A 22,279-nucleotide genomic window follows, 5' to 3' on the forward strand; every position below is an offset into this window, starting at 1 on the left:
CAGCTGTTAAAAACAGTGATGCTTAAAGAGAAAGTTTTACCCCTTATGGTAAATGACGTGGTAGCACAGACTCTAGAGATGGAAACCTCCTGCTCAGCTTCCTGCAGAGCTGTAAGGCAGCAGCTGATAAGAGAGCCATGGCTCCAAAAATACTTGTGGAAAATGCAACACCTCTGCACATGCTGCCTGGTCCCTTGGTTCACCCTCTGGGCAAACAAAAAGGAGCACAAAAAAGTAAGTAAAATTCAGGGCTCAGCCTTTTCCAGCTCTTGGGAACCACAAGTAGGTTTCTCTGAGTTTTAAGGATACCTGGGGAGAGCAGTGAGTACCTGCTCTTGGCTTCAAGAGAAAAGAAAGAGTTTGGGGAGACTTCATTATGCAGAGTAGCATTGATCTGAGATTTTAATAATGCAGTGGACTTGTAAGTGTTCCAAACTGTGAGATTTTTGAATTAATTTTTAATCCATGGTTTAACATTAAAGATTAACGCGTGTTTCAAATTTCAGAAAGGGAATTCACCCCTGAAAGGCTAAGACTTTCTTCAGTGTCTTCTTAGGATTTTGTTCTGTTTTACTTTTTTTTTTCCCTTTTTCTCCCTGCTAGGTGCATAAAATATAAAAAAAATAGATTAAAAAACCCCAAACCAACAAAAACCCCCCAACAAACAGAAAAAAAAAAACCAAAAACAAAAAACCAAAACAAAACCAAAACAAAAAACCCCAAAAACAAAGGAAAGGGAAAACCCAACACACCGACTGTGGTTGGGGAATTTTCAACTTGTTGTTAAACCAGTGTCCACTCGGGCTCTTTCATATTAATGCTGCTCTCTGTGTTTTAGACTTGGCAGGAGAAACAACATCTGTGTGAAAAACTGAGCCAGCTGTGCAGAAAAAAAATGTTAGTTCAGAGCATTTGTGTACTGTGCTGCTTGGGCATAAGCAACTTCTTGCATCTGTTACAGAGGGAAAATTTGCAAAATGTTTTCCTGAGACTTTTACTTTAAAAGACAAGGGAAGCTCATAGCAGTTTTATGTCTGCAAAAGTTAGCAGCTGTTGTAAAAGGGAATTCAGGACATCATGGGAAGGGAAGAAGAGAGGGCAAGCATAAAATCAGAAGGCACTGTGGGGCTTGGTCATCTGGGGTTAACTCCAGATCTTGGCATGAGAAAATAAAGCGGAAAGGAGGGAGCTGCATTGTCAGGTACAGTAACAGCAGCGTCTGCATTCCCAAAGTCTCCTTTCTGCATTGCAAGCATGTTATGATTGTACTCTGTGTTTTTTGAAAAGCTGCTCAAAGGGTTTGGAGCATTTGATAGTTCTGTGAGGGTGCCTGCTTTGTTCCTCCCAGCCTGGAATGCTTTGGGCCAGGGCTGCTTGCAGAAAATGTTTGCTTATAGAATCATGTTGGCCTCCAATAGAGCTGAACATAGTGAACCTTCTTGGTTATTCTTTTTTCTCCTTGATAAGATGTGTGTTTGTGTGTTAATTTGAAATCAATACTAATACTTAGTACAGTGGTGGAGAGAGTGATTAATAGGCAGAGCAAGGCCCATGAATCAAATTCTAAAGTCCTGTTCCTGTCTTGCCATTGACCTGCTGCATGGTGTTTGGGTGAGTTATATCCTCGCTTCATCTTGGTTTTCCTCACTGCAAAATGGAGACTCTGCATTTCTTTCTGGCATATTTTAGAGCTACCAGTGCAACTTTCTGCCATTTGAGTTTTTCAGCATGATGCTGTGTACACAACTAGAGGGCTGGCACTGGCTGGAGGGGAAAGTGCAAAGCATCTGGGAAAAAATCAGGCTCAGTGATCTTGGCTTGGATGCTTAGAGCTGCAGATGCTTCAGCTCCAGGTACATGATGAGCAGGGAGAGCCTCTCAGCTCTGGGATGTGTTTCTCTTTGCACATGCCAAAAGGACACGTAGCAGATGGACAGCAGATTTGTATTAATCTGGCTGTGTACATTTCATCTGTTGGTCCTTCTTCCAACATACATCATGGGAATGATCAGCCCAAATGACTGGAGTGTTTGGAACTGATTTATAGTCAGCAACACTTGCACCAGAGCTTTGGGTTTTGGTGCAGACAGGTTGAAAAGATTGCGCTTCCAGAGGGCAAAGAGCATGGAGTGACTCTCCTTCTGGGAGAGGACTGCAAAGTGCTTAAATTGATGTGTTGCTGTGGCTTTTGTGTGGAAGTCTCTGTGCCTGACACTCTCCCCTTAAACCACATGGGGACCAAACTTCACATGGAAACATCTACAGCTCCAGCACTCTTGGTGTTCCCATGAGAAGATTGTGATGGAGTTGTTTGTAGCTAAAGCAGGTAACAAACTGGACATTTATTGCAGGGAAGTCCTAATGTACCCTCTCTGTTTCATTTAATTTTCTCATAGTGAGAGATCAGGTCATGTAATGGAAGGACCAAAAATCAGGTCCCAAAATTTCCGCTGGGAAAAGAGACTTTTCACATGATGTTGAAAGGCCATAGCATATTAAGTATGCATGTGTGTATTCACTGCACTGGTACTGCATAAAATTATGCAAAGTCAGAATTTATGTAATATCTAAATATATGGCAAAAGTTTAAATGGATTGAAATAAAGTGTTCTTACCTTATTGAACTGAAGTGTCCCAATATTACCATAATTAAATGAGGAAGTCAAAGCAATTCGTTTTGTCTCTTCACTCACTGAAAATGTCATCAAAGTTGATAGTCTTACAATCTATTTTGATTTTAATGAAAACTCTTCTTTTCCCAGTGGAAAATTGTCCTTTCACAACCTCTTTTAGACAGCTCAACTCATAATCTGAAACATTCAATTACTGACCTGACATTTGCCAGAGCAATAGACAAATTTGAGTTTTCCTTTCTTTCAATTTAAATGAAAAAGACCCTGCCTTTTTTTTGGTTTCCTTTCTGTTTGCTTGTTTTTAATGATTTTAATAATTTTAAATCCAAAGTAGTTTGGGATTAATGAAGTTTAAGATATGGAAGTCTAATGTCTTTGAATATGCCCATGTAAACTAATTTCAATCCGACTGCTTTGCTTTAATCAGTCTTGTTTGGAGACAGGGAAGTTTCATGGTGATTTTCCACATTCTTAAGCCTTAAAGGCTCTCTCACCTATGAACAAGCTACAGGAGTTTTTTTTTAAAACCCCAGTTTGGCAAGATACTCAAACATGTGCCTAATTTTAAACATATATTTAAAAATATATTTCCACTGACTTACCTGCCTTTAGTGGAATTTCTAGGACATATCAAATGCACCCAGGCATCAGTGTCTGGTTGAGCAGCCCTGGCTCCAAATGGGCTCCTGCTGGCCATGCAGGTGGCAGCTTTGGTGAAGCAGGACTCAGTCAGGTCACAGAGCAGGAAAACTGTTAAGGCAGCTCAAAGTTGTGGTGAGCAACAAACTTTGGCCAAGTATCATCACTTGCAAAGCTTGTGCACTCCACAGGTTGAGAGCATTTCATACACAGGACACAAAATGGGTGTGGAAAGCAGATAGCCAACTTGTTGGCATGGGCTCAGCCAAAACTTATGGTTTTCTGGACCAGATCCTTTAAGAATTTGATACTCACCCTGGTGACAGTCCCTCCTGACCTCAAGGAAAATGGGATCAGTCTATTAATGAAAACTTTTCCTCTCAGAAAGGGCTTGGGAGGTTGATTGCTTGGGGGTTGCTTTTATTTTAATATATTAAAATATTTTAAATTCTATTTTTCAAATATTTTAAAATATTTAATTTTATTTTGTTGTGTCTTAGGCACCCCTTTGTTAAGAGGTGACCCCACCATAATCCCCCAAAGGCTAGCATATGCAACCATGGAGTGATGATGATGCTGGAATATTTGAGTAACAGGGGAAGACTGGTGAGATGGCCCTAAGAGGCTTTTGGAGGAGCTCCCCTGCATTTGGCTTGGAGAAGCAAAGCCATTTCTTCGAAATGATTTCCAATCCTCAAACCCCACTGCCCACAGTCCTCTGAACTTCCTAAGCCCCAATACCATCTTTCATTCTACTACTGCAGCCCCACACTGCTCTCCCTAAAGCTCTCCTTCCTGAAGCTGTCCTCATCCCCTCTCTCCAACCTGAACTTGGTCTGGCCCAGCTTAACCCCACCCTTGCAGGGAACTTCCTTGAGGACTCCAGGATGATGTCAGTGGTGTCTGCAGGGAGGGAGACAAGATGCAGCATCCTGGATCTTCACCCAGCCTGTGTTTAATAGGGCAAGCCCTGTGCCTTTTTTGTTCATCACCCTCTGCTCTTCCTCCTTTTGGAGGAGGGTGGACATAGCTCTTGATGCTTTGGGTAAAAGCAGTTGGATGAACCATAGGCTGGGATGCTTGCACTGGAGTTTGACCTAAGGACAGTTGTCTGCTGCTGCTGCCTTTCCCCACCCCATGAGTTATATATTCCAGCCTGCCCACCCATTCATCCTGCCTTCCCCTGTGCCAGCTCCCTTCACTGGACTTTAATCTTATTCCTTATGGGCTCTGTCCTTCCCACTCAATATACCATTGCATATATTTAAACCTTGAGTTGTTTTCCCTTATTAAGCAGTTTATCACTGTTGCAATCTTTTTTGTATTTTTTTTTAGCCAGGAGAGAAGGAAGAAATTTATTCTTTTGACCATAAATCATTTACAAAGCTGCTGGGCTGTTAATGTATTTTTTATGTCTCGGCAAACAGAAAATAGAAGTGAGTGTCTTAGTAAAGCTTTGCCGACCTGTTTTAATTTCAGCTTCCTAAGCCTGACTCTCTGTTCTCCAGTCTTGGGAGCAGGTCCATTTCTCTTGTAGAGGCACCAGTGGATACCTTCTCCCCAAGGAGACAACGCTGCTGTGTCAGCAGCGTCACGTGCTGGTGCCTGCACTTGGCACTGATCCGCAGCGTGACACATCTCTGCTGACTGGGCTGTGCTGGGAGAATACCAGCAAAGAAATGGGATCAGGGAGGGTGGGAACTCAAGCCTATTTCTGCTTTTAGAGCCTGGCAAGAGCTCCAATTAGATGCCCACTCTGGGGTAAGCATGTTACATGCAGCTCTCAATTCATCCCGTGCAGCCTCAACCTGTAGTTTTCATGCGTGAGCTCAGGTGTGGTTACAGAATACCCACAGGGATGCTTGAGGATGCTTGCAGGGACAAGGGCTGCCCATGGTGGAGCTTCCCAAATGTTAAGAGCTGGCTTCAGTGAGGTTTTGCAACCTGCTTCATGAAAATTAAGCCAATGTGGACCTTCACTGCTCTCAGTCAGCTCCGTGCATTTTCCCTCTTTCTGGACACATAGATACCAATCTTTGTGTAAAAGGTGAATTTTCATTTCTGGTGTGCTGTGACAAGCAGTAAGATAATTAAGAGGAGGGATGTGAGAGGTTTATGTTGGTATCCCAGCTAGATGAATGGGTAAGTCTGCAGCTCAGAGCTGTTGCTGCAGGCTTTTTGCAAACTCAAGCTGGGCTTCTTACCTTAAATGTACTTATAGGAACATTTGATAAGCTTTCATCCCCAAGTCACTTCAGCTAAAGTAACTGGCTGTGGTCATTTAAAATGTTCCCATTCCTAGACATCCATTACTGTAGGATGATGTCTCTGCTGTAGCAGTGAGCAGAACAGGACAGTGTGTCTGCAATGCAGCTTCCCCCCCTTATGGCAAAGGAAGTTAGAATGTGCCCGCACCTTCCTCAGCAGGTTATGCTGCTTAATTCCTAGCTGTGAGGTAGAGGAACTGCCTCTTTTCAGCTTTTGCTGGCTTTGGGGCAATAACTTTGTGTTGAACAACAATGCAAATAGCAGAGGATGACATCTTAAGTTACTGCAGCAGGATTCCCCAGAGCTGATCTATCACAGGAGTAGGGGGATGAAGGAAAAGGAACTGTGTTTTCCAGTTTTTGTTTTGTAAAAGACAAAGGATAGAGAAATAACTTTCTGTGCTCAGTTAAACTCTTGCTTTCCTCCTTGTCTGTGCCTGCTATTTGGAAAATAGTGTTTCAGGCATCTTTGAAGGACCTGAGGAGAGGGAAATGACTGGCATCCTGTTGCAAGGATGCACCACTCTGTTTGTACCTTGGGTATCCTGCCTTGTGTGGCCTTCAGCTGTCTTCTGTAGACAGACTGCCTGCTCCTGATTTGCCCACCTGAGTCCCAGGGTATGAGTCATTGATGACTCTGATTCTAAACACAGCCAGGGATGGACAAAATTGACACCAAATGGTCCTACAGAGTGGGCTGAATTAGCCTTACCCACCCGTCCACTCTCAATTTAGGGGAAAAATGAGTGAGCTCTTGAGTTCCTGTTCCCCCCTCTGTCCCCTCTGGCCTTGCTCATCTGCTACAGCAAAAAACCCCCAGCCTCTGAAGTGCAGCTGCTCCTTGAGTCCTCTGCAAATGCTGTGAATTCAAGGACTGCCAGCTCAGATGGCAGCAGTTTCTGTTTCCAGCCAGTGCCGCATGCATCTGGGGGAAGTGTTAAACTTCCCATAATGTACTTAATAGTGCAACACTACACCATGGAAAGGGGATTAACGCATGCCCTGTGCACAGCCATTGATTAGTTTCATCCTAGCTAATGTCATTGTAGACGCTATTTTTGTTCCTCTCAATGTTCCTTTGTATTTTTATAATCTTGCTATAATACAATGCAGTTGTTTTTCTGCCTCTAACTTGCACACATATTGCATACAAGGCAGCAGAGATAGATGCAAGGCATCCATCCCAGCTTGCTGGAGCTGCAAAGGTGGCAGCTCTCCTGGCAGCTTCAGCAAGGCTTGATAGAAGTACATAAGAGAAGCCTGTACTGGGATCACAGCAGGAATCCAGGACTGAGGAGGAGCATTTGAGTGATTGGCCCCATGGAGGCTGCGTCTCTAAACCAGATTTGAGTTCTTGTTCCCATTGAGCACATGCCAACAAGCTGCTCTATCACTATATTCTTCTCACTGTTCAAAAACTTCTTCTGCATTTCAAGTCTGTGACTAATTAAACAGAAGCATTAAGATCTATTGGAAAAGCACAGTTCAGGTGCTCAGGGAGCTTAGCATCACATGAACTCTGCTACCTGGAGAGCATAGCCCCTCTTGATTCCCCTAGTAGGTTCGAGTACTCAGCAGTTCAGCAAATCAAACTCTTGAGGTCTAAACCTGAGCACATGAGGATCTCACACTAATGGGGACCCTCTGAAGATACCTGAAGTTGTCTAGCTTGCTCAGCAGGATCCAGGGGGTCTGTGCCAGAAACAGGGAAAGAATCAAATTCCTCAGTATGTCATGAGAGCCCCTTTCCCACCTCTGCACGAGCTAATCCAGCTCCTCTGACAAGGACATGGAAGGGAACAGACACAATTCTGGAAGTATGTGCAGCTGAAAGCTTTTCTGCCATTTTTATTTGGGTCAGAGTCCATTCTTCATCCTGTCTATGGCTGCAGATTGGGGAGGTCAGCACAGGGAGATATGCTCTATGTCATCCCAATCAGTCAGTTGCTTGAAATCTTCCTCCCAGCTAGCCTGCAGAGAAAGACTTTTTTCCAAAAGAGAAGATGGCAGGGGTGGTAGTGACTGCTGCTCACCAGTCAGCACCTGGGGCCACAGTGGAGTGGGTCAGCAGGAATTTTCCCCTGTTAGTTTTCTGTCTAGTTCAGGTTATAAATGGCAAGCAAGAAGGGTCAGTGTGATCAGCACAGTTCCAGAGGTACTGAACAGCTAGTCCAGTTCTTGGCAAGAAACACTGCAGGGCTCAACTTCAAGGCTCTGACACTGTGTTTTCTCCCTGGATTAGTGTCTGCTAGCCTGCATATCCTACAGGTTGGGCAGCAATCCCGAGATTACTCTTACTAGTGTAAAATGGATCTTTTCACTTGGGATGCTCTATGCTTAGGGGATGACTTGATACCACCAGCTGTGTCTGATGGTTTCTCCAGGGATAAAGGTGCCTATTGATCTGCATTTAACAGGAATGCTAACACTACAAACATCTCAGAGGAAAAGTTAGCATCAGTATAGTTTTAATACCTGTTTTACAGAGACCTTGCTCTAAACCATGCTAGATGGGATGGTTTTCCTGCTATTTCCTCCAGTCTGTCCTGCAGAGCCAGCAAAGATAGGAAGGAAAATGTTGGAAATTATTTTGCCTTATACACTGTTCCATTGTCTCCCACAGGTTACTATCCTATTGCTAGACCTGTCAGCCACTTGCATAACATGTGCCCTCAAACTGGGGCACAGAAGCAATCCCCCTATGAATGTCTGGAGCAAACTTTGTCCTCTTGCTGTGAGCTGGCAGAGGGGCTATTGTTTGCTGGAGCCCTTCCTTCCTCACTCTATTTCTCCCACTATTATTGTTCCATGGAGGTTTCTACCAAGCATCCTTCCCAGGAAAATTTGTGCTAGGGCACCTTGGAGCCAGGATGCAGTCTACTATGACAGTGTGAATCTGTCCCAGATACCTGCCCTGCAGAATGACTTTGGACCTGGAAATTTTTCCATGGTAGAATTTCCTTAATGAACTGGAAATAGTCTAGCTAGGCATAAACTCAGATCTATGCTTCATTGCAGTGCTTAGTGATGTTGGTTCCTCAAGCAGGGTGGAGTCTACTGCAAGCTGCCTCCAGGCACTAGGCTGGGTAAATACTGTATTTGGTTAGATAGACTCTGAACTAGCAAGTGTACCACGTCCAGAATGAAGCAGGATACACAGTCCCTGGTGAGAATGGGCAAGACCAGTATTCAAGCATCTTGTTGAGCAGCCAGTTTGGATGCTGTCACATCATGCTGGATGACTTTAGTGTTTTCTGTGTTTGCAACTGCAAGCCAGGCTCCTTCAGGGGCTTTTGAGTGTTTGCTGCAGAGGCAGGTCCTGTGGCAGGTGTACTGCCTGCTTCTGTTCCTGTCCCCTCCTGCTGTGAGTCACTCCTTCCTGGGCTGTAGGTTTTGCTGCTGCTCAGCGCGTTGGCTTGGCAGTGTACCTCAGCTCATTCAGGGTGGAAGACATTTCTCTTCTTTAGCACAGGGGGTAGCTTTGGTCCCAGACTCAGAGATGTGAGGCAGGCAAAAGGCACAGCAACTTGTCTTTTCCTTTCATCTCAGGAAAAAGACTGCTCTGCAGTTTCTCCCTCCATTGCCTGCGGTTGCCAGATGGAACACTGTGCTTCTACCCTATTCTGCAAACTTCTGTGTGACCTCATCTTTGCCTCTCTAACAAGGGACCCAAAATGTCATACTGCCAAAGGTACCTTCCCCAGCATGTGGCAGCAGGATTGCTAATTGCGCTGGGACAGGCAGGAGCCATTCCAGCCATTCCCTGGGTTTTGGATGCAAGCTGAATCAGCTTGAAGCTTTATTCTCATTTTCCCCACAGCGACACACATTCCTGCACATTTTCCCTTGGGGTCTGGAGATGCAGAATGCACACAGTTGAGGGTTTCTTTCATCCCTTTCACACCTTCTTCCCTGCTTCCTCCCCTGGCCATTTGCTTCCCTGCTTTGCCAGCACTGCAGAGCGAACCTGTACTCTGGTTTCTACCTTTGGGTATCAGGAGTTTGCTGTTAGCAAGTGCCAAAAGCTGCTGATTCTGCTGGTGATCTCTGGAAGAAAGGTGTGTCAGTGACTGGGAGCTGGGAACATTTTTTTACAACTTAGAATGAGTCAAAGTGCTTAGATTTATCTTTCAGTTTCACTGTATCTGGTATATTCTGAAAGCTCTGTGAAACTTGCAACCCTTCTAGGGCAGCTAGAAAATGTAGCAGCATCTGACTCCTCCTTACACCCATGAGGGAGGGAAATGTGTGCTGTGGGACTGTGTCCTATGTGCTTGTGTCATGATGTATAAATTACCTACATTGACTCCTTCATGCTTAGCAGGGAGGGAGCTGGAAAAGCAGCTACTTGGAAAAGCAGCAGCAGCAGCAAGCCATCAAAAATGGAGTCAGCTCTGTTGCCAGAATAATTACTTGAGCCTAAAAATGTGAAGAAATTCTGAAAGAGCCTCTGCAGCCAAAACATTCTTCTGCTGACTGGTTTGCTGATAGGGGACAGAAAAATGGAGCATCCCTTCTAATTAGTGATGGGAGCTTGCTGCCTCAGGATCAAAGGAGAACACTGTTTGCTGAATCAAGCCAAGATCAAAGTGTCCTATGTACAGGAAGGGCCCATTCCTCTTTCTGCTGACAGTGGTGTACCCTGCTCATCCTCTGGGCATGCTGCTTACAGGGCTGCTTAATTACTAAGTAAGGAGGAGACTGCAGTCACAAGAGAGGGTGTAATGGCCATTGTAATCCAATTCTGAGAGATGATTTGGTGGTGATCGATTCTTTGTCTCTCTGAAGTCATTAAACTTCTGAATGCTTAGAAAATACCTGGATTGTGTAACTTTGCAGAAGGAGACTTCTTACAGCATCCTTTGCTTGATTTTTCTGACCTCTTATGTGTAATTTGACTTAGTAGTCTGTATGTGTGTGCATATATCTATATTTGCATTTATATCTACTCAAGGGAATTGAAGTCCTCATTCCTTAGGCTGCATTGAAAAATCCTTATCCCAATAGATATGCTAAATTTGAAATCTCTTTTCCCCTCTCTCCTCTGCCTCCCTCCTCTTGCATTAATACAAACCCACATTTTTGCAATGCCCAATTTTGAAATGTTTAAACACGAATAATCATTTGGTTGAGTTTTCCTAGCAGGTGTCACCCTGGGCATACAGGTTTTTAAGTGTGTGTGACTTTGTGTACATCCATCTGTGTTTTGGGCCATGCCTGTTAAATGTGTGGAAGAATGCAGTCACAAAGATACTTGCATAGATGGACAAGTGCATGTGTAAATGTTACACTTTCTGGTAGTCTTGAGATGGTGCAGCTTCTGAAGAGGGTTTGGTCTTTGCTCTTTCAGCTGTCTCACTGAGAAAGGAAAGCCTGCCCAGTGCTGTGCTAACACACCACCCTACCTCCCTGTTCATGCTGCTGGAGGAGGAGTTTGCCTGCCTTTCCTCATGCCTTGTTCAATCTTCCTTGTCAGGAGTGGCTGTGTGTGTTTTTCCCAGCTGTAGCCCTGCAGGTGCCACTCATCTTAACAAAACGAGTCCTAAGTGCCACCTGCCTTGTATACCAAAAGAGCCAAAAAAGGGCCAAAGAGCAGTTGCCATGCCCTGGGCTGCCTGAGGTAAAGGCAAGCCTGAGGAGCTGGCTTGCCTGGTGGTTTAACAAGGCAGAGATAGGACAGTGTGGGGTGTGTAGGGGGGTGCTCATCTTGCAGGCCAGGTTCAAAGAAGCTCCCCTTGGCAAGAGAAATGAACGGAGAGCTCAGCTCCTCCTTAGTGCTTCCCTGGTCCATGACATTCAAATTAAAAGGGATGCTGTGGTGCCTTGAAAGGAAAAGGAGACAGGGTGGGCTGTAGGGTGTTGCAGCATAAGAGCGGGGTACTGGCAGGGAAAAGTGAATATGTGCTTTCTTTCATCTTTAAAATTGCTCATGAGTACATTGCAAAGTTCTCAAATGTAGCAAACAGTATTTTTACAGTGAATAAATTATGCATGTTCTATTTTTGTGTTTTTATTATTCTGCAGGATGTTTACAATCAACTAATAATAAATATTAGGAGTAGGAAGAGGGTGATTAGAAAACCTCATCATCTTGATGACTGAGTGATTGATGTAACCAATCCTGCAAAGCAAACTGCAAAGTCTGACTTTTCCAGAAAATTGGAACACTCACACTTAAGTATTACTTTTTCTGAATGACAAAGATTTGAATGTGTGAGTTTTTTATGGAAGGGAAAGTGGAAGGGATAAGGAATGAGGCTGAAAAACACACAGTGCTGTTCCAAATTGGATGAGTAGTTTCTTTTCTTCTCATGGAGAGGATCTCATTAAATCTACACTCAACACAACAGAAGAACTTCCTGCACCATGTTGGAGAGAGAGGTCAATCCAATAGATGTTCAAATCATTGTGACTCCCTACACACTGGTTAGCACATTCATGATGCTAGACTGGATAAGTAGTCATGGCAAGACAGCCTTCAAATTTCAGCCTGCAGAAAAGACAATTCCTTGTTGGAGTCACATTCAGCAAGAGAGATCTCCAAAGTTGCATGGATCACTTCTGGGCTTTGGGCTACTGCCACTGCCTTGCCAGCCAAGAGAAAATGAGGAGTCCAAATCCATTCCCAGCCTGTTGCCCACAGACACAGCTGGAAGGCAGATGCCTTGTGATAAAGGTGATGCTTATTACTGGTTCTTCCAGTTATTTACTTCTGCTTGCTACTGACAGACTTGCATAGGATATTGATGGATTAAGCTTCCACCAGCTGTTTCTTATCTGCCACCTAATTCTCTGAGATGTTAGCACTGGAGAGTAACTGTTTCCCTAGGGGTTTCCAAAACATTCCATATTTTTAAGTATGTCCCAAGACAATGAGGAAAGTCAGACTCGGGGTGCTTTTTTCCCACAAAGTAAGAAACTTGTGAACTTCACTTGAAGAGGTTAAAGTGAAATTTTGTCTGACTGTGTTCTGAAGCATTTCTGAGTCTCCCTGAACTACGTGGGGCTTTTAAAGGTAGGAGATATGGATGGAGGAATGGATGTTTGGAAGAGGCAGCTGAGTATTTGCCAAGTCCTGGAGTAGTGCAACTCTGGAGCAGTCACTTCAAACACCAGAACACATGGAAGGCTGTTCAGGTGCTAGAGTCATTGGGTTTGTAGTGTCTGAAGCTCAGCACTTCCAGGCTCTGGTGCTGCACTCCTACATTAGGCAGTCTGGGAAGGATCTCAGCAGACAAGCATGTGGGGACACTCACCTTTTCCTCAGACATCAGCCTGTTTGATATCTTGGTAGTTCAGATAGAAAACTCTTCTCATGAAGCATTTCACCTTCAGCAAACCACTGTCTTTTGGCAGAAAATAGAAACTTTGCAGGCAGCCCTTCCTGGATTCATCAAGAGAATAGGGTGGTCTGCAGACAGCACCTGGATGTTAGCAGTATTCTGCTGTTCCCTTGGAGCTTGAAAACTCCTTGCCTTCTTCTCCAGCACCCTCCCACATGCTTTGAACAAGAAAATGGTGAGCTGTCATAGAGAGACATAGCTTTTTGTAGTCAATATTTTGACTTGGTGGAGAAAAATGGTTTAAAGCATTTTAGTGCTACTTAAAGTGATGGTGGAGACCCCTTGGTTAGTTTCATTTGACAAGATTTTGGTGGTAGGAACAGAGGTATTTCCCTGTGTGACTTGAGTCTTAAAATGGCAGCCTTGAGCTGCTGTACTGGGAAGCTGGGGCTTATCAGGCTTTCATCTTTGTGCAGTCTATGTGGAATGCAAAGAAGTGAATGGTGGAAAATAAATGAGATTTGATGAGATCCTCCAGTAGCAATAGTAACTTTTCATCACTTAAATAGAAATGATTGGGCTGGAAAATATTTCAACTTTTAACCGTTTAAATTAAAAATATTGTTAAAATACTTCTGGTCTTGCTGTACTTTATGAAGCATAGAAGTGGGAGGAGAACTGAGTTTCTTGGTTAATATTGCAGTTTCTTTTTCTCATTCACTGGTGTTGGGTATCACTAAGAGTCATGGGTTTGAAAACATATCTCTTTCTCTTAGAGACAACTTGGTTGTTCTTATAACCCTTTAGCTGTTGCCAAAAAAAATCACTGCTGTTCTCAGAGGCTCTGAAACTAGAGTGCCCACACTTAAAAGGACCACATATCTACATTTGTCTGTAAAAAAATGTCTGCATGAGAGCAGAGTGATCTATGAGGAAGGAAAATAATTCCTTTTAGACTGATATACGGTACAGCTGTGTAGGAATGGGATACTGTGTTGTGACCTGCAAGTGTGTGGGACCATCTGCAGTGCTTTGACCTGTGTCCTTCTCCTAAAATGCTTGACTTGTGTGTCCCTCTCTTTCCAGGTCTGGTGTGTCCCCTGGAGGTGTCAGTCAGTTCAGGGAGTATCCAGGTTGCCCGAGGCCAGACAGCAGTTTTGCCCTGCACCTTCACCACTAACGCTGCTCTCACTAACCTTAATGTCATCTGGATGGTTATTCCTCTTTCCAACGCCAACCAGCCTCAACAGGTAGGCCTTTTCTGACAGGAACAGGTACTTCCTTGGGGCTTTCCTGTTCCCCACCGTATTCTGGATGTAGGCCCTCTACAATGCTGAGTCCACGGTGGTCCCAGAACTTCATTGTCCCTTCACTGCTGAATGTGCTCTCTGGGTATCACATGAATCTGTTTTCTTCAATGTTTTGTTAACAGATGCACATTGTGTCCTTGTCCAGATGTGCAGCTGGGGCAACTGTATGTGATACTGTTTTGCTGCCCTGGGCCCCTGGTGGTTTGTGTGTTCAAAAGAGCACGGGAAATGTAATCCAGGTTTTGGTGCACTGGATGTGGAATTTGGAGCGCCTGGGAGTAGCTGCAGCTTTAACTTGTGAAATCTATGTAAAATGTCCTCTAACACATAACTTCTCATAGACTCATTGTCCCTTTTACTTCCCTTCTTGTTTTTTCACTGCCTGTAGCTTTTGCAAGTGCATTCATATGAATACTAGCAAATGAGAGTATATAATGGTGGGCACAAGAATCATAACCTGAGATATGCTGGCCTGTTTTTTGCCCACATACTCTGACAACAGAAGAATGCCATTTTTCTGAAATACCTCTTGGGTCACACTGCCCTGATCACATTTTGTATTCAGTGTGAGAACCTGCACTGAAGAATACTTGCTCCTCAGGGACTTGGTCTGAGCGCAGTCTGACTGGCAGAGGCTGTGCAGGTTCAAAGGTTGCACTGCCTGTCATTCAGCTCATCCCAAAGATCTTCAGTAAGCAGTGTCAAATCATGGCAGGATCTTACTGATGGAGACTCAAAACGATACTGTCCACAGATGTTTTTCTTCAAAGTATTCAGTGACCTGCAGAGAGCCTCTGCTTCTGTACATTGATCCTGTCCAGGCAGGTAATGACTATCATATGAAGGAGGCTGGTATTGCCAATCCAGCTACACCAGAAGATTTGGGTACCTTTCTGGTCTGTTACCTTTGTGAACATTTTTATTGACGTAAAATGGGCTACAGAGTGTGTTCCTGTTTTGGAAAAAACACCATTGCTAGGATGTATAATGAGGTTTGCTTATTCAGAGACCTTTTAGTAACTGGTCCTTTTGGCTTTGGAAGCCCATGTTTTGCTTGCTGTTCTTCCTCCTTGCTCAGCTCCTGCAGAGTGTTGTTTGAGCCTTCCTTTCTTTTCCAGGTTATTCTCTACCAAGGGGGTCAGATCTTTGGTGGTGCACCCCAGTTCTATGGGCGAGTGGGGTTTGCTGTGACAATGCCAACCACCAGTGCCTCCATCTTCATCAACAACACTCAGCTGTCGGATACTGGCACCTACCAGTGTTTGGTCAACAATCTTCCCGACCGAGGCGTCAGGAATATTGGAGTCATTGGACTTACTGTCTTGGGTGTGTTTATTGGTATTATGGGGTGGGGAGGGGGGAGTGGGGCAGGGACAAGGGGACCTCTGTGCATGACACTGCATCATGAGCAACATGGTACTGTGTGCTTTTGAACCCACAGACAACCTGTGGTGAGAAATGGGCTGCCTTGTGGATACTGTGACAGTTTGTAGGGCGCATAGACTTCATATGCAGGCAGTGTGTAATGAAGTTTTAAAACGTGGTGGAGAGAAAGTTTTTGTGGTGGTATTGTGATATGGAGTTGCAAAGTAGCAGGAATGAAGTACGAGGGTATCCCAGAGGGCTGAATGGAGCGTAAGGGGTTTGGTGCATAGCAACAGGAGGAGAGAATGACTTTATATCTTTGCTTCCTTTCCATGAAAACTGTTAGTTCTAGGTGCTCCAATGATGCTAAATACTCCAAAGTGCATGCCATTATAGGGATATGAAAGCAAAACCCAATCACAGTAAATTTGTCTATAGTTCTGTTAACTTTCACCACCCTTGCTATCTCAAAGACAGAAATATTCACCTTTTTTTCAAGGGAGGGATCTAAAAGAACTGGGTCCTGTGAAAGTCAGCAGTAGTCTGTAACCCTGATGGGCTGGTGGGTCAGGAATCTTTGTGTGAATTGTCTCCCCCCAAACCATAACGAGTTCTTGTCTGCTGCCTCCTTCTTGCCCCCTTGACAGCTCATGCCACTGTCCTTGCTTTCCCCAGCAGCACATGTCCAGAGTGAACCTGCATTCCACTGTTTGGTCACATTTCCTGATTTGCTATCACCTTCCCCTCTTCTCTCGCAGTTCCTCCTTCTGCCCCGCTTTGCCGAATCCAGGGGTCCCTGGACGTGGGCAGCGATATCACACTGACCTGCAGCTCGGAAGAAGGCATCCCCCGGCCAACATACCTCTGGGAGAAACTGGACAATGTCCCCAAGTTGCCCCCAACTGCCACACAAGGTGCTCATTCTGTTGATTATCCTCTTATTTCCCAGGTGGCAGCCTGGGCTGTCCCTTGTCTGAGCTGCCAGAGGTGGCATGGCTCATTGAGCATCTGCCATCATTTGCAAGGTCCCTTTATTGGAACAAAGATTCCTAAAGCCCACAGTGGACGGGGTACCCTCCAGAGGCCACTTCAATTTTTGTGGGTTTTTCTGGTCCAGACACATGTTTCCCATTGAAAAACAAGGATTGGGTCAAATGGAAGAGAGAGAGAGTGATTTCTAGATGTTGGCATGTGGCTGGAAATTTCAGCTGCCAACCCACCCGCATTTTAAACCAAATGAAAGACTTATAGAATGGAGTCAGGGAAAAGAGAGGCAGAATCATCCTGGGAAAATACAGCCAGCTTCTCACAGTTCTCCATGAGGAACTGATGCCACAGTTCTCCAATAAATTACTGCCAGAGCTGCTTTTCAGATGTATGGAGAAGCAGGGCTCTGATCAAACTGGTGTTTCCCAGCCTCAAGTCCCACTCTTAGGTTTTCTTAGCCTAGGTGTCCTGATCAAACACTGATAGCTGTACTTTTGCCCTTTATCTTGCTGTATTTTAAGAATATGCCACCTTTCAGTTTCATATAATTCAGGAATGAGGAATATTGGCAGAGCAGGAGACGGGGAGCCCAGAGATGTGAGAGTAGGGGGTCTGCAGAGCAAGACTGAATTCAACAAGTAGATCTGGGTATAGGTAATTTTGCATCTCTTTCTTCCCCGTTCTTACACAATGCTGAGAGTCCCAAGCATTTATCTGCAGAAATTCCTCTATAAGAAGAGAAAGAAACATGTAGTGTAAGCTCCTTAAGGCCTAATCTTGTCTCCGTGTGTGTATGTGCACGCACAATGCTTCCATCTAAAGGTTATTTCCTAATTTATTTCTCTCTTAATAGTCTCACACCAAAATTCTCTATTTGCTGGCTTTGCCTTTTCATGGTTTTCCTCAAGCGGGGGAGGGATTTAAATCCTTCTTTTCTCTCTGACTAGACCAAGTCCAGGGCACTGTCACTCTCCGAAATATCAGCACTGTGTCCTCAGGTCTTTACCAATGTGTGGCTTCAAATGCCATTGGAACCAGCACTTGCCTTCTGGACCTGCAAGTCATTGCACGTAAGTACTTTTCCAGGGGAGGCTTGGCCACCTGTTTCTGTCTTGTGACAGTAAGGTGTGTAACCATGTTTCCTGTGAGCCACCACACGCTTCTCTATCAGAAGACAATCATGCCCTGGAATGGGAACATTGCCTCTCTCCCCTCCCAAGCCACGCAGTTTCATGTGCTTACAGATGGCCACAGCCCATCCCTGATTTCTTCTTCATACTCTGTTCAATCATCTCCACAGCTCACCCACGGAGTATCGGCCTGATTGCAGGAGCGGTGGCCACAGGTGCTGTTGTGCTCGTTGTTTGCATTGTTTTGGTGGCTGTAGCACTGTTCTACTGGAAAAATAAACACAAAGAAGAAGAAGAGGAGGAAATTCCCAATGAGATAAGGTAAGGGTCAGGGAAAGCTGGTAATGGGGGACCTCCAAGAAAAAGCTGTAGCTGACAGGAGTGAAATTGGAAACCTCATTTTTGTTAATCCTGGGTGTGTTCCCCCAGGTCAGGTGTCCATATATATCCAGAAAATGGAGGGAGAAAATGAAAAATGGTAACAATACATTGTCTTTTCAGTTTTGCCTTTAATGTCTTTAATCCTTCTGCCAGCAAGAGGGATGGGACTTCATGTTGTTAGCTCTGTAGGAGAGTGATGTGGTGGGAATTCTGACCCACAATGCCAGACAGTGCTATCACTGCCAGCAGTGATAGCTAAAAAAGCTTTGGAGATACAGCTATGATATTCTCCGGTCACAGAGGTTACAGTCACAGCTATCACTGTCTGGCACTACCTGACTTTCTTTGAGCATGGGTCATTTGCCTCAGTGGCAAATTTGGCACCGGGAGCACACAGGACCTACACATAGGTAGGTCCTGCAGAGAAGGACGAGTGAACAGGCCATGGAGCAATGCTGATTCACATTGGTGCTGTCCTTCTCCTTGGATCGATGACCCCAGCATGGTAGTTAATGGGGTGGGGGTGTTGGACAAGTGGGCCAGTGTCCTCCATATGCCCTCACACCTTCTTCTTCCCAGAGAGGATGAACTGCCACCCAAATGCTCCTCTGCCACAAAGACGTTCCACGCTGATGCGTCCTCATCAGAGAACGACACCCTCACCTCCTCCAACACCTACAACAGCCGCTACTGGAACGACCCCAAAGCCAACCACGCCACAGACTCCTTCACCCGCTTCAGCAACAGCAACGATGCTCACCAGCCCCCCTTCTCCCGCTCAGGGAGCACGAGTGCCCGCCCCGTCTATGCCAATGGAGGCCACCCGTCCCCGGCTCCCCCTAAGACACTGGTGGTGACGGCCAGCACGGCGCCATCGCCTCAGGAGGTGATCCGGAGCAATGGCTCGGTCAGCAGGAAGCCACGGCTGCCGCACACCCGTTCCTATGCAGTCAGCCAGGCCACACTGGAGCGCATCGGGGCTGTGCCCGTCATGGTGCCCGCCCAGAGCCGAGCTGGCTCCCTGGTGTAGGACCGTGTGCGCGGCTGAGAGCTGAGCAAGGGGCCTCTCATCCCCGGTGGGGCGAAGAGACCCTACTCCTTCCTGAAAGGCAGCGAGGCAGTAGGGGGGTCACACACTTCCCTCTCCACCTGCCCTCCCCTCTTGAGGCTGCTGCCAGCTGGTGGGACAGCCCTGGCCCAGCCACTTTCCCCCCAGCTGCTGGAGCTCCTCGTGCCAATGGACGCCGCAGATGTGCCAAGGCCAGAGGAGCAGGGAGGTCGGGACGTGCTCCCGGGCTGCTGGGCCCCAGCTGGGACATGCACTGGGACCTGACCCTGGGGGGACCTTTTGCTTTTATTTCCTGTTGGTTTTGTTGGGGACTGATTCCATCCATTTGGGTCTTTCAGGGAGGTTGGGGAGATATATATATATATTATTTTTTTTCCATTGTTGTTGCTGTTTTGTTTCCAAGAGGATGATGACCTGTGTTGGGGCAGGGAAGGCTGCGCAGCCCCAGCTTCCCATGGCCTTGGCTCCACTGTTGGATTAGGGAGTACTGTGCACTGGGGCTGGGTGTGGGGAAGCATGGAACAGGCTGGAAGGGCGAGATGAAGGCACAGCCACCAGCCCAGGCAATGGGATGGTTGGGTGAGGGTGTGGGCCAGGAAGCATTTGTCTTTATTTTTTGCAGTTCTTCCCCTCACCTCAGCACACACAGAGACACACAGGCACACACACACACAGACACAAGCAGATCCTCAGACTGGGTGTTTCTCCTGCACTAGGTTGGAGTGCCACCAGAGCCCTGTTTATAGCTGTGGAGGATGCAGCCGTCTGAGCATCTTCCCCTGAGACACTCGGTGCAGGGCAAGGCTGCACCACTGCTGCTGCTGCTGTTGCTGCTGCTGCTGCTGCTCTAGGGCTTGGATCTCTTTTTTTCCTTTTCTTGGGGTGTTGCTGGGATTATTCAGGAGGCAGAGAGAAGCAGAGTGGTGTGATGGAGCACCAGGCAGGTTCATGAGGCATCTGTTGCTCCTAGGCTGCTCTGATTTGGGGCAAGTGACTTCAAACCCCACAACTTTGATGTTTGCATGGTGGATTTTATTCATCAGGCTATGCAGGGCTGAGCAGCATGGCAGGGCTTGAAGCCTTCACAGAGAGGCATCAGAGTTTTCATTCTTGCTCTCCCACGTGCACAGACATGTTAGCAGGATTTGTTTCCTGCTTTAGAATGCAGAGGCTTAATGAAAGCCCACACACTATCTCTCTGCCTCCCCCACTTCCCTCAACGTCCTGGGACTGGGTACTGGTGGCATCTGCCAGTGGCCCTGCCATCTCCTTGCAACCTGGCAGGTGGTTGTGGCTGGCACCTCTACTTTTTTCTATTGCAACTAAATAGCCTTAATCAAAGCCAAGAGTTGAAACCTCTGAAGGAATCTGATGCCATTTGGAGGGCTGGACTGAGGGCTGGGATTTCCTCTCCTAGAGAGCACTGGTTCAAAGAGGCCACGCCTGAATAGGGGTTTTGGCCCTCCTGCATAACACCAAGCCTTGCACAGGCAAAGGCAGCAATCACCTCAAAAAGCACCAGAGCCCTCCCAGGTCTGCTCTTGGAAAAGCAATGTGGGGAGTCACAGGTGACTTCCATAGTTCTCACATTGGAAAAGGGTCTGTTTAAGCCAACAGACTCTTCCTCATCCCCACTTTCCTTGTCCCAGCACGGCTTTACTTTCCCTAGCAGTGCACAAACCTTGGGCAGGGCCTTCTACCTGAGTAGTACAAATGCAAGCACAGACTCTGAGGAAGAGGAGGGAGAGGTGAGGGCTGGGTTCCCACTGGACACAGTGGCTTTTTGGGAGACTGGGAGCTCCCAAGCAGCACTAGGTTTGAAGCTTGGCTGAGATTTTGTGCCTTCTTTTCTTAAAATAAAAAAAAGGAAAAATGAAAGAAAAAGGAGATAAAAAATCCAAAATCCCTTCTTTACCCCTCTACAGCACTGCATCCAGAATGTATGCAAGACCCCCAGGTGGATACTCTGTGTGTGCACACATTTCACTGGTGCAGTCCTGTTTCCTCCTGCCTGTCTGCTCTCTTTGCTGCTGGGTGGTAGGATTGATGGGGGAAGAAGAGTGGCTTTAGAAACCTTAATGGGGGAAGGAAAAAACCCAAAACAATCAAAGAAAAGCCCAGACACATTCTCTCTGCTTTTGTAACAACCCCTGTGTGACATTTACAGGAACACTGCCCTCAGCAGGTGCCCTCCTCTACTGGGAAAGCTCTTCTGGTTCCTACCCTCCATAAGACTGTTTGCTCCTCTTTCTTTGTTCTTTCTAATTGTATAAAATTCAATAAAATTTTATTCATATAAAAAAAGGATTTCTGCCTGCCTGCTGCTGCTTTTTTCTTCCTCCTACCTAATTCTGTAACTACAATGACTTTGGCCATTAGTACTTCTCCTTGATGTGACTGGCAGTAGGCAGTGACCATGCAACCGAGAGCTGAATGTTATTAGGCCAGCCTATTTGGTAGTGAGCTCTGGTACTAGAACCATGTTTTTCTCATTCATAATAGTCTGACACGTTGCCCTTGAATGTACAATTTCCCAGGCTTGCAAGGTCGCTACTTCTCTAGACAAAGGTGAGTTTTATTTTCTGTCTTTTGGCAGGGGACACCCTATGCTGCTTTGAGTGATGTGGGAAAATATTTTTATAATTGCCAAATTTTGCTCTTGTATTGGTTTTCCAATCAAAACCATGGCATGTTTATCCCAGATTCAAAATCTAAGGCAGTCACTGATTTTCTTGGGCATTTGAATAAGTTTGATGGGGGAAAATATTAGGAAAGAAACAGAAGTGCTGATCCCCATAGACAGAGCATGTGAAGTTTCAGTGTCTGAGCATTCACACTCTCAGAGCATTAGGGGACTGCAAAGAATACACTTAGACTGTATCAACAGCTGCTACCAGAAGGTTATAATTGGTTAGGGCAACCTGAGGTTTTGTCAGAGATTTTGCATTTTTCTCACCATGTTTCATTTTCCCTATTCCTTCTCTAAAATCTCACAGATATTCTGAGAGTGATTATTAAAACCAGAAACCTGCAGATCCAACAGCAGTGGTAACTCAGCCCTGCTGCACATGCATCATGTTCTCATTCCTGGGTATTTTTCAAAACCTACTTCCAAATGCTCTTGTAAATGTGTTTTCAGCTATAGACCTTACTGTAAATAAGACAGCTGCATTGCCATTTTCAGGAAGTTGTCATAGGAATCTTAATGTTTCCAT

The 22,279-nt window shown here is 45.7% G+C and overlaps 1 protein-coding gene across 3 annotated transcripts in view; it reads left to right on the plus strand.

Moving 5' to 3' along the window:
* IGSF11 (immunoglobulin superfamily member 11) overlaps nt 1-21,371 on the plus strand; it is a 105,195-nt gene extending 83,824 nt beyond the window's left edge. For all 3 annotated transcript variants that reach the window (XM_071433320.1, XM_071433322.1, XM_071433321.1), the window contains exons 2-7: nt 13,909-14,072; nt 15,251-15,458; nt 16,256-16,411; nt 17,432-17,554; nt 17,785-17,935; nt 18,575-21,371. In XM_071433320.1, coding sequence (XP_071289421.1) covers nt 13,909-14,072; nt 15,251-15,458; nt 16,256-16,411; nt 17,432-17,554; nt 17,785-17,935; nt 18,575-19,025 — 1,253 coding nt within the window. In that variant the 3' untranslated portion in view covers nt 19,026-21,371. The remainder of the gene's footprint in view (nt 1-13,908; nt 14,073-15,250; nt 15,459-16,255; nt 16,412-17,431; nt 17,555-17,784; nt 17,936-18,574) is intronic.
* The last annotated feature ends 908 nt before the right edge of the window (nt 21,372-22,279 follow it).

The sequence above is a fragment of the Agelaius tricolor genome, unplaced genomic scaffold (genome assembly GCF_023055355.1).
Source record: "Agelaius tricolor isolate 1412-34295 unplaced genomic scaffold, bAgeTri1.0.p SCAF_9, whole genome shotgun sequence".
Lineage (NCBI taxonomy): Eukaryota > Metazoa > Chordata > Aves > Passeriformes > Icteridae > Agelaius > Agelaius tricolor.